Source organism: Puma concolor, chromosome C2 (assembly GCF_028749965.1).
Source record: "Puma concolor isolate L17-30 chromosome C2, mPumCon1.1.hap2, whole genome shotgun sequence".
Classification (NCBI taxonomy): Eukaryota; Metazoa; Chordata; class Mammalia; order Carnivora; family Felidae; genus Puma; species Puma concolor.
In genome coordinates this window covers 92,746,397-92,759,430 of record NC_141675.1, presented here as the reverse complement: position 1 = coordinate 92,759,430, position 13,034 = coordinate 92,746,397, and the positions used below count along the sequence as shown (strand labels likewise).

Sequence of the window (13,034 nt, the reverse complement as noted above, 5' to 3'; positions counted from 1 at the left end):
TTTTGGCTATCTGGGATCTTTTCTGGTTCCATACAAATTTCAAGATTGTTCTAGCTCTGTGAAGAATGCTGGTGTTATTTTGATAGGGATTGCACTGAATGTGTAGATTGCTTTGAGTAGTATTGGCATTTTAACAATATTTGTTCTTCTAATCCACAAAAGTAGAATGTTTTTCCATTTCTTCGGCTCTTCTTCAATTTCTTTCATAAGCTTTCTATAGTTTTCAGCATACAGATCTTTTACCTCTTTGGTGAGGTTTATTCTTAGGTATCTTATGGTTTTTGGTGTGATTGTAAATGGTATAAATTCCTTGATTTCTCTTTCTGCTGCTTTATTATTGGTATATACAAATACAACTGATTTATGTACATTGATTTTATATCCTGCAACTTTCCTAAATTCATGTATCAGTTCTAGCACTTTTGGTGGACTCTTGGGTTTTCCACATAGAATATCATGTCAGCTGCAAAGAATGAAAGGTCGACTACTTTGCCAATTTTTATGCCTTTTATTTCTTTTTGTTGTCTGATTGCTGAGGCTAGGACTTCCAGTACTAAGTTGAACAACAATGGTGAGAGTAGACATCCCTGTTGTGTCCCTAAGCTTAGGGGGAAAGCTCTTAGTTTTTCCCCACTGAGGATGATATTAGCTGCAGGCCTTTCATATATGGCTTTTATGATGTTGAGGTATGTTCCTTCTATCCTGACTTTCTTGAGGGTTTTTATCAAAAAAGGATGCTTTATTTTCTCAAATGCTTTTTCTGCATCTATTCAAAGGATTATATGGTTCTTATCCTTTCTTTTATTAATGTGGTGTATCATGTTGATTGATTTGCAAATATTGAACCAGACCTGCAGCCCAGGAATAAATCCCACTTGATCGTGGTGAATAATTCTTTTAGTGTACTATTGAATTCAATTTGCTAATAACTTGTTGAGAATTTTTACATCCAGTTTCATCAGGGATACTGGTCTGTAATTCTTTTTAGTGGGGTCTTTGTCTGGTTTTGGAAACAAGGTAATACTGGCTTCATAGGATGATTTTGGATGTTTTCCTACCATTTTATTTTTTGGAACACTTTGAGAAGAAGAGGTATTAACTCTAAATGTCTGGTAGAATTCCTCTGGGAAGTTATCTGGCCCAGGACTCAGAGTCAGTCTTGCCCCAATAAATAAACAGTTGCCAGGCAAGGAAGGACAGGGTTTGGTGTAAGCAGCTCCCCCCTCTACTAGGGGCTGCTGTGTTGCTCTCTGAAGTCCCACTATGTTGGTGTTGGGTGGGAAAATGGTGCCATCCCAATATCTCACCCCTGGACCAACCTCCACTATTCAAGCATCCCTTACAGAATAACGAGGGCAGTCAGCTTGCTCTGCACCACAACCTTCTATGCCTTCTCCTTGGCACATGGCTGGGATTCAAACCCAACATCTGAAAGGACCCAGCATGGCATGGATCCACTCCCCTCCTCCAGAGTATAGTCTCTCCACCCTGCTGATGGAAGGTCTTTGGCTGGCACCTGAGGGTCTTTTTTTCTTGGGGAGGCAATAAACCCTCTTCCAAAAGTACTCCAGGAAGAGGACTGTTCTCTTCCAGTGCACCCGGAGATGTCTACACCATGCTATGTATGTGATGGCCAGCTCCCTCCTCCCTAGAAACATGTATCCCACCACTCTGGAGAAAGTCACACACTTGCAAGACCTCAGAATTTGAGCTCCAAAAGCTGTTTGCAAAGGAGAACTGGGATACTCTGTACTTCTTGTTCCCCAGTCTATGGTCCAGAGAGGTTTTCCTCTTGTGCTAACTTGATGCCACACTTTTTCAACCCCTCTCACTTTCTTTCCCTTTTGTCTCTCCACAGAAAGAGTTCCCTCCCCTCTGCAGCTCTGCTGTTTTTCTCTTCCCCAATTCATATCCATGCACCTCCAGACTGCCAAGCTTCTCCCCCCAACTGTGGAAATCCTTCTGACACTCCACAGATCTATTTCCTGGGTGTTCCAAGTAATCTGACCTCAATACAGCTGTGTTTGAGGGGCAAAGAAAGCCTAGGGCCCCCCTACTTCTCTGCTATCCTAACTCCTCCTAAGAATTTTTTTAGATTTTTTAAAGTTTTTATTTGAATTCCAGTTAACGTACAGTGTAACATTAGTTTCAGATGTAGAATCTAATGATTCATCACTTACAGACAACACCCAGTACTCACTCATCACATGTGCCCTCCTTAATACCCATCACCCTTTTAACCCAACCCCTGCCCACCTCTCCCCCTGTAATCCTCAGTTTCCTCTATAGTTAAGAGTTTGTTTTCTGGTTTGTCTCTCTCCCCCCTCACCCAAGTTCATCTGTTTTGTTTCTTAAATTTCACATACAAATGAAATCATATGGTATTTTCTTTCTCTGACTTATTTCACTTAGCATAATACATTCTAGCTCCGTCCATGTCATTGCAAATGGCAAGACTTCATTCTTTTAATGGCTGAGTGATACTCCATTATATATATGTACATACCACCTCTTCTTTTTTCTTAATTTTTTAAATGTATGTTTGGGGCGCCTGGGTGGCGCAGTCGGTTAAGCGTCCGACTTCAGCCAGGTCACGATCTCGCGGTCCGTGAGTTCGAGCCCCGCGTCAGGCTCTGGGCTGATGGCTCGGAGCCTGGAGCCTGTTTCCGATGCTGTGTCTCCCTCTCTCTCTGCCCCTCCCCCGTTCATGCTCTGTTTCTCTCTGTCCCAAAAATAAATAAAAAACGTTGAAAAAAAAAATTTTAAAAAAATGTATGTTTATTTTTGAGACAGACAGAACATGATCAGGGGAGGGGCAGAGAGAGAGGGAGACACAAACTGAAGCAGACTCTGGGCTCTGAGTTGTCAGCACAGAGCCCAACATGGGGCTCAAACTCAGGAACTACAAGATCATGACCTGAGCCGAAGTTGGATGCTTAACCAACTGAGCCACCCAGGCGCCCTAACCATACCACCTCCTCTTTTCCATTCATCACTCAGAGGACTGGACATTTGGACTCTTTCCATAATTTGGCTATTGTCAACAATGCTGCTTTAAACATTGGTATACAAGGGGTACCTGGGTGACTCAGCTGGTTAAGCATCCAACTTCAGCTCAGGTCGTGATCTCACAGTTCGTGGGTTTGAGCCCCGCATCAGGCTCTGTGCTGACAGCTCAGAGCCTGGAGCCTGCTTTGGATTCTGTGTCTCCCATTCTCTCTGCCCCTCCCCTGCTCTCTCTCTCGCTTTCTTAAAAATAAACATTAAACAAAATTAAACATTAAAAAAAATTAAACATTGATGCACATGTATCCATTCCAATTAGTATTTTCGTATCCTTTGAGTAAATACCTAATAGTGCAATTGGTGAATACTAGAGTAGTTCTATTCTTAATTTTGGGGGAGCCTCCATACCGCTTTCCAAAGTGGCTGCACCAGTTTGTATTCTCACCAACAGTGGAAGAGGGCTCCCATTTCTTCACATCCTTTCTAACATCTTTTGTTTCCTGTGCTATTAATTTTAGCCATTCTGACAGGTGTGAGAGGATATCTCATTGCAGTTTTGATTTGTATTTCCCTCATAATGAGTGATGTTGAGTATCTTTTCAGGTGTCTGTTAGCCAGCTCGAGGTCTTCTTTGGAAAAATATCTATTCTTGTCTCCTGCCCATTTTTTAACTGGATTATTTATTTTTTGAATGTTGAGTTTGATAAGTTCTTTATAGATTTTGGATATTAACCCTTTATCAGATATATCATTTGCTCTCCCATTCCAATATATTCTCCCATTCCAAAGGTTGCCTCCCAGTTTAGTTGAATGTTTCCTTCACTAAACAGAAGGTTTTTATCTTGATGAAGTCCCAATAATTTATTTTTGCTTTTGTTTCCCTTGCCTCAGGGGACATATCTAGTAAGATGTTGCTGTGGCTGATATCAAAGGAGTTACTCTCTGTGTTCTCTAGGATTTTGATGGTTTCGTGTCTCACAGGCTAAACAGCCAGTGTCCTGGTTAGTGGCCTTTAGCAGGTATCTCTGCACCTATGCTGAGGGTTGGGAGGAGGAAATGGGGCTGGCTGGTTATTTTACCCCCAGAGAGGCAATGCCTCCTTTCACAGATGTGCTCCACAGGGAAGGAACAGGCTCTCCCTGTGCCCCTTAGGTGATCCTCACATCATGCAATCTGCCCTGAAGTTGTTTTCCTGCCTTTGCTCCAGGAATAGGGCAGCATCCTCAGGTCTCTATCCCAGAGAAGCCCACAGACCTTTAAAACTCCAGTCTTTCAGCCCCCTGGTTGCAAAATTTCACAAAATTCAGCCCCATTCATTTTCACAGCCAATGGCTTTGGGAAATTGTTCTCCTCATACTTATCCCTGTGCACTCTACTCTCTCTTGGCTTTCTCTGCAACCAGGACTCCTTCCTGTCCACAGCACCCATGTTCCATTTCTCCCCCAAACCTGGTCTCTGCACTTCCTACCTTCCTCAATAGTGGCCTCTTCTCTCCCTCTAGTTGTGCAGTTTATTCTGTCAGTTCTCAGACCAATTTGAGTATTCAGAATGATTTGACAGTTATCCAGCTCTGTTCAAGTGATGAGACAAGCGTGGGATCCTCCTTCTACACTGCCAACTTAGCTCCTTCACAAGAAAACAAAAAAGATCTCAAACAAAACAACCTACCTTTCTACCTCAAGGAACTAGAAAAAGGACAAATGAAACCCAAAATTAGTGGAAGAAAGTAAATAAAGATCAGAGCAGAAATAAATGAAATAGAGACTAACAACACAAATCAAAAAGATCAAGGAAACTAAGAGCTGATTTTTTAAAAAAGAGAAACAAAATAGACAAACCTTTAGCCAGATTCACCAAGACTGAAAATCATAAGTGAAAGAGACATTATAACTGATGCCACAGAAACACAAAGGATCATGAGACCACTATTAACAATTGAATGCCAAAAGATTGGAGATTCTAGAAGCAGATAAATTTCTAGAAAAATACAACCTACCAAGACAATCATGAAGAACTAGAAAATCAAACAGACCAATTACTAGCAAGGAGATTGAGTCACTAATTTAAAACCTCCCAACAAATAAAAGTTTAGGACCAGATGGCTCCACTGCTGAGTTCTACTAAACATTTAAAGAATTAATACAATCCTTCTCAAATTCTTCCAAAAAATCAGAGTAGGGAAAATTTCCTAACTCATTTTTTCAAGGACACTACAAGAAAAGAAAGTTATAGGCCAATATTTCTGCTAAACATAAATGTAAAACTCCTCAACAAATATTAGCAAGCCAAATTCAATAGTACATTGAAAGGATCTTATGATCAAGGGTAATATTCAAGTCAATGTGATTCGTCATATTAGCCAAATGAAAAATAAAAATCCATCATCTCAATAGATGAAGAAAAAGCATTTGACAAAACTCACTATCTGTTCATAACAAAAACTACAACCAAGTGGGAATAGAGGGAATGTGCCTCACATAATAAAGATCATATGTGACAAGGCACAGCTAACATCATATTCAATGGTGGAAAAGTGAAAGCTTTTACTCCAAGATCAGAAACAAGACAAGAAAGACCGCTGTCACCACTTTTATTCAACATAGTACTGAAATACTCTCCAGGGCATGAAAAATAAATAAAAGGCATCCAAATAAGAATACAAGAAGTAAAATTGTCTATCTGCAGAATATATATATATATATATATATATATATATATATATCCATAAGGCCTCCACCAAAAAAATACTAAACCTAATAAATTCAGCAAAGTTACAGAATAGAAAATCAATATATAAAGCTCAGTTGCATTTCTATACACTAACAACAAACTATTAGAGAAATTTTAAAAATCCTATTTAGTTGTATCAAAAAGAATAAAATACTTAGGAATAAATTTAACCAAGGAGGTAAAAGATCTGTGCACTGAAAACTATAAGATATTAAGAATTAAAGACACAAATAAATGTAAAGATATTTCATACTCATGGGTTGCAAGAATTAATACTGTTAAAATGTCCATACTGCCCAAAGCAATTTATAGATTCAGTGAAATCCCCCTTAAAATTCCAATTACATTCTTCACCAAAATAGAATAATCCTAAAAATTTGCATAGAACCACAAATGACTCTAAATAGCCAAAGCAATCTTGAGAAGGAAGAGCAAAGAGGCATCACACTTTCTGATTTCAAACTATATTACAAAGCTATAGCAATCACAACAGTTTGGTATCAACACAAAAATAGACACAAATCAATGAAACAGAATAGAAAGCCCAGAAATACAAACACACACACACACACACACACACACACACACACACACACACTCAATTAATTTACAACAAAGGAGCCAAGAATATACAATAGGGAAAGGATCATCTCTTCAATAAATGGTGCTAGAAAAACTGTACATCCACATGCAAAAGAATGAAACCAAACCACTATCTTACACCATGCACAAAAATCAACTCAAAATGGATTAAAGACTCGAACACAGACCTTTAACAATACAACTCCAAGAAGAAAACAGAGATGGTAAGCTCCTTGACATTGGTTTTGGCATTTTTTTTAATTTGAAACCAAAAACAAAGAAAATATATGCAAAATTAAGCAAAAATATGATGTAGTGAGACTACATAAAAATAAAAAGCTTCTGTATAGTAAAGGAAACCACCAACAAAATGAAAAGGCAATCTACTGAATGGGAGAAAGTGTTTGTAAAGTATATATCTGATAAAAGGTTAATATCCAAAATATATAAAGGATTCATATAACTTAATAGCAAAAAAACTCAGATTAAAAAAATGGGCAGAGGTGGGTGCCTGCCTGGCTCAGTCAATAGTGCATGCAACTCTTGATCTAGGGGTTGTGAGTCCAAGCCCCATGGTGGATGTAGAGCCCACTTTAAAAAAAAAAAAAATGGGCAGAGGAACTGAATAGACACTTTTCCAAAGACAACATATAAATGGCCAATAAGTACATGAAAAGGTGCTTAACATCACTAATCATAAGAGAAATGCAAATCAAAACCACAACGAGGTATCACCTCATACCTGCTATGGTATGTATCATCAAAAAGAATTAACAAGTGTGTTAAGAGTGTGGAGAAAAGGGAACCCTGTGTAGTATTGGTAGGAATGTAAATTGGTGCAGCCACTATGGAAAACAGTATGGAGGTGTGTAATCACATTCCTGAAGACTCTAAGCCAAAAGTGGGTGACAACCCAGCAAGACCAAAGGAATGACCCAGAAACAGTGATCGAGATCTAGGTTTATTGGGGGCACTTACATACAGGGAGCCCAGGAGTGGCCAACTGAACAAAGCATCTGCTGCTGGAAACTAAACACAGCAAACTTTTATAGTGTAGCAATTATCCTAGGAATTCTCTGTAGCTTTGCCTTTCCTTGCACAGCAAATGTTCCAATGATATCAGAACCCACCACCTGGACATTTGCATTATCAAGGTGATACTCCAAGTTGGCCAGCCCTAGAGCCCCTGACCTGGAATGCTGAACAACATGTTTTCTACATATCTTGCTTATGGGAAATAACAGAGAGAAGACGGGATCTATACATTCTCAAGATAAAGATTAACAGCAGCATTAGGGTGTGCTTGTGCAAACCAGCCCTGGCCCTTAACACACAGGAGGTTCCTCAGAAATTGAAAATAGAACCACCATATAATCCAGCAATCTCACTTCTGGGTATACATCCAAAGGAAATGAAAACAGGGTATTGAAGGGCTGTCTGCAGTCCTATGTTCATTTCAGCATTATTCACAATAGCTAAGATAGGGAAACAACCTAAGGGCCTATAAATGCATGAATGGATAAAGAAGACATGGTATATATACACAATGGAATATTACTGAGCCATGAAAAAGATGGAAATCCTGCCATTTGCAAAAACATGGATGGACCTTGAGGGCATTACATGAAGTGAAATAAGCCAGGCAAAGACAAATACTGCATGGTATATCACTTATATGATGAATATTTTTTTAAAAAGTTATAGAAACAGTAGAAAAGTGGTAACCAGTAGCTGAGGGTAGGGAAAATAGGGAAGGGTTTGTAAAAGGGTATAAACTTTCAGCTATAAGATGAGTAAGTTCTGAGAATCTAATTTAAAACATAGATGACTATCGTTGACAACACAGTAATGTATAATTGAAATTTGCTAAGGGAGAACTTAATGTTCTCACAAAAAATAAATAAAGTGATGGGCATGTTAATTAGACAGTGGGAATACATTCCCAGTTTGTATATATATCAGATAATGATGTACAATTTATTTTTTTTTAATGTCTATTTTTGAGAGAGAGAGAAAGACAGAGTGTGAGTGGGGGAGGAGCAGAGAGAAGAGGAGACACAGAATCTGAAGCAGGCTCCAGGCTCTGAGCTGTCAGCACAGAGCCTGACACGAGGCTCAAACTCATGAACTGTGAGATCATGACCTGAACCAAAGTCAGATGCTTAACCAAAAGAGCCACCCAGGCACCCCTTGATGTATACTTTAAATGTTACAATTTTAGGGGCGCCTGGGTGGCGCAGTCGGTTAAGCGTCCGGCTTCAGCCAGGTCACGATCTCGCGGTCCGTGAGTTCGAGCCCCGCGTCAGGCTCTGGGCTGATGGCTCAGAGCCTGGAGCCTGTTTCCGATTCTGTGTCTCCCTCTCTCTCTGCCCCTCCCCCGTTCGTGCTCTGTCTCTCTCTGTCCCCAAAATAAATAAAAACGTTGAAAAAAAAATTTTTAATGTTACAATTTTATATGTCAGTTTTACCTCAATGAAGCTGAAATTTTAATAATAGTTATTTCAAGTTAAAGCATTCTATTCATCACCAACAAAGCCTAAGGCAATGGTTTCAGTAAGAAATTATTTTCCCTAAAACTGTAAAGTTAGTTTTAAACATCCACTTAAATGAACAAATTATAAGTTAAACTTTAAAAAACAAATGGTTAATTATTGAGAAATAAAGAGGAAGAAGCTCTTTGAAACTTTGCATTTCAGAGACTAACCATTAAACTCAAGGCATATAAACCTTTGCTCATTCAAAGCATTTTTAACTTTGACAACAAAAATATAGCCATGAAAATTTTGCTATAGAAGAATCAAATTAAAACTGGAGATAAAAATTAAGCTCATCAAGGGGAAGACTAAGATTCTGTCCATCCAGGTTTTCAGCTTAAAATTCTTCAGAAAAAATATTCTAAAAATAAGAGCTTAGAAACCTCAAAAAAAAAAAGTCAGCAAAAAAGTAGAGAATGTTGACAGTCAAAAAACACTAAAATAAAGACAAATTAAAAATTACATAAACCTTAGTTTTGGGATTATGATGGCAGAGATGTCCTGCTGAACCAGGCCAGCAATAGCACAGCTCCTAGCATGTAGCTCCAGAATCATCAATGCTGAGTCACTGACTTTTTTTTTTTTAAGTAAAACATTAACTCCTGTGTGGTTGGACATTGTTTGGGGCTGCAAGCTTCTGAGTACACCTCATAGTTTCTCTCTGAGCTTCCGAACTTCCTAATATCCTTTAATAAATTCCTTTCTTGCTAAAACAAATTAATCAAGCAAACCAACATTAAGTCAATTAACAAAGCAACTTTTCCTCCAACCAACACATCATGTCTGAGGAAGAGGCAACTCTTTCCAACAGATGTATGGCTTATTTTTGCAATTTATACCCCCAAAGTTGTCCTTTTTAATTCATTCTAGTTAGTGCCCGTGTTGTGTCAGATGTTGTTAGTGCCAGAAGTTGCTCTATTTTTGCTGTTTATAAGACTACATTTGATAGTGCAGGAGGGGTAGAGCTCTTGACTTCAGCTTCCCTATGGCTAACTCATCAAGGGATATTTCTGTCTTTCCATCTGGGAGATCTGGGATTTCTGAAATCTGTGTTAATACGGAAGATGACTGGCCCCAAAAGACTTGGATCTCAATACACATTACACAGGCTGCTCCTAAACCCTACTCTATGTGTCTTCAAAACTTCTATCCCTTACCAAAATATTTTAAAGTGGCCCTGTGGCCCAGTTTTTAAGTATATACACAGTAACTGAGAAAATCTGGATCCAAATTCTGCCCCCATGAATACTATTTATATATTATTAGATACTTTTCCAAAGTATCCAAACCCTTTTTTCTGAGCTTCAGTTACCTCAGCTGCAAAATCAGGATAATAAAGGATCTACCCTGTAGGGCTGTTATTAACCTTAAATGGGTAGTGTTAGGGCACCTGGGTGGCTCAGTCAGTTAAGCAGCCAACTCTTGATTTCTGCTCAGGTCATTGTGTCACAATCACTGGGCATGGAGCCTGCTTAAGATTCTCTCTCCGCCTCTCCCATTTTTCACCCCCCCTCAAAAAAATTAAATGGGTAATGTTTATATAGTGTCTGGCATTTAAATATTTGATAAATGTTAACTCTCCTTTTTGAAAATAGTAAAGAAACACTAATGCATATAAATGGTAAGACCTAATTGTCATGCTTGCACTAGCTCAAGGATATCCAGAAAATGGACACTTTTCAAATTCTACAATACAGAAAAGCTATAATGGAGTGGTCACTTAGTACCACATGGACATTAAACATGATTCTTCTCCATTTAACTCTGTTACCCTTTGAATGTCCAAAGCACATTTTAAAATGTATTCTGAATATTGCAGAACTATGAGATGATGTTTCAAATATTATATATCAGGATTAAAAAAAATAAGACCTATTTTTAGTGCTATTATTTACAGGTTTTTAAGTTCTATCACAACAGAGCTAAACTCATGAGCTCTAAGTAAATAGTACTATTTGTCTGGAATAAGAATGACAATAATAATTTTTGTTCAGAATTTACCATATACTAAGAAGTGTTCTGGCATGTGACATGAATTATCGCAAAATATCCATGAAGTAGATAATATTCCCAACTTACAGAAAAAGAGATTAAAGTATGGAGGACTACAATAATTTGTATAATTTGTAAATGGTAGAATTAGGATTTGAGCCCAGGCAGTCTGGCTTAAGAGTCATTATTCTTAAGTACCATTTTCAACTGCACAGTAAGATACTTCCATTCTATATTTTAAACTCCAAGCACTTGAGTTTCTTCCAAAACTTATATAAATAGGTGCATATTTAAATTATGCAAAAGAAAGTTGAATACTATAACCTATTTTGTACTGCCATTAAAGGATAAAATACTTAATGGAGACAATAAATTTTAAACTATGTTAACAGTCAAATGTTAAAAATGAACTTATGTTTAATAAAAATCGTATGAAGTTTTTGGCTAACTACTGAAAATGTGACTAACTCTTAAAATAGTGAGGACTTAGCCATCTTTGTATGTTTTGAAAAAAATGAATTATCACTCTTCATTTATTAATCTACACATTCAGATTCCTTTATATATGAAGATTTAATTATGGTATTTATGCTGCCTTCTTCCTCCTGGTACAGATCATGTAAACGGACACTGCACAAGTCCAACCTCTCAGAGTTGCGGTTCTGGAAAACGTCTGTCTAGTGCTGATGTTTCAAAAGTAAATCGCTGGGGTCCTGGAAGACCACCATTTCGGAAAGCACAATCAGCTGCTTGCATGGAAATTTCTTTACCAGTCACAGCAGAAGGTAAGTTAAACATACAAATTTTTGTGGATACAATTAAAATTTGATATACCATAATAATGGGAGCTAGAGGGCAAGGGATATAAATTACATGTAAAAGATATTTAAAACTATAGTCAGCTCTCAGCAATGAGTAACTGAGAGATTGGTCAAATTGTGGCCATGATTCCAAATCCATTCCTCGCTACACCTCCTTCTTCATCTCTAAAAGCAGGATGGCTCTGCTTATTGGTAGACACCTTCTCTTGTACAAAGGGAGACCTATGCTTTAATTTGTTCTCAAGACCCCCAGCAACAGAGTTTCCTTCCATCTCAATGGTGAGCTTTTAGTGTCTCTATCTGTAGTTATTTAATGTCTTGCAACCCTAATTTCCTCAACTGTCAAGTGAATGTGACCAAGAAAAAGGCAAGATCTTAAGTTCTTAAGTTTGCAATCTTCATCTTCATATGTTTTTTAAACGATTAAGTGCTTATTAGTGGAATGAGTATCGGAGCAGGGATTAAAGTATAAGAGCTAGAAGGCCAGAAAGTTTTAGACAGGGAGGAAAAAAGGAATCTTCTAACTTAGTGGCTACTGTCTTGCTGACAACTTTAGGGAAAGATATGGAAAAAAAAATCTTGGGAAGATTTTCTATGGTAATTCTAGTCTATAAAGTAATTCCCCATTTACCACCCCTCAATAAATTTGATAGTAATGACCTATATTATTATTCAAAAATTTTAATTTAAAAACTATTTTAATTATTATACCATACTAAATCTGGTTCATTGACATGCAAATAATGAATTTATCTCTCTCATAGGTGTCTGTGAGTAACAACCTTGAATGTTGATACACTATGAATGAAAAAACTTTGAAAGCATTTTAGCTAGGATTTGTATAATAAAAGCAAAATGTAAAGGTTATAGAAATAGCACTCTTAATCACTGGCTTGAGAGTTGACAATTTTGACTTTCAGACATTTCTGCCTCTAATTTGTACTGGATTCTGGGGAAATTGCTTAACTCTATATCTCGGTCTCTAAATCTATAAAGTTATATAGATTATATCCAAGCTCCCTCTCATCTCTAAATTCTATTACGAATAATTATTTTTACAAACTTGCTGAGGGATATAAGGGGGAAATTAGGAATACTATATTTGTCTTTCTAGAAAAAGGATAATCTAAGGAACTTATATTTAACTCTTTTTATAAAAATGAGTCACACTTGAACCTATAAAGGAAGGAGTGAATATGTAGAAAAAAAGGAATATGAGGAACTTGTATTCCAGAGCAATTATAAGAACAAAACCTGCCTCGAATTCCTTTAACTGAGGATGAGTTTATGCTTGTTGGAGTGTGCACATGTATGAGTGTTGATGAGCAGGAAAACTTGCAACTATCCTGCTTCCTGTAGGTGGGCTGAA

At 37.6% G+C, this 13,034-nt stretch overlaps 1 protein-coding gene across 7 annotated transcripts in view; it reads left to right on the top strand.

Moving 5' to 3' along the window:
* STXBP5L (syntaxin binding protein 5L) overlaps positions 1–13,034 on the top strand; it is a 403,067-nt gene that overhangs the window by 364,546 nt on the left and 25,487 nt on the right. For all 7 annotated transcript variants that reach the window (XM_086675312.1, XM_086675318.1, XM_086675315.1 and 4 more), the window contains one exon: positions 11,459–11,629. In XM_086675312.1, the coding sequence (XP_086531438.1) occupies positions 11,459–11,629 (171 nt within the window). The remainder of the gene's footprint in view (positions 1–11,458; positions 11,630–13,034) is intronic.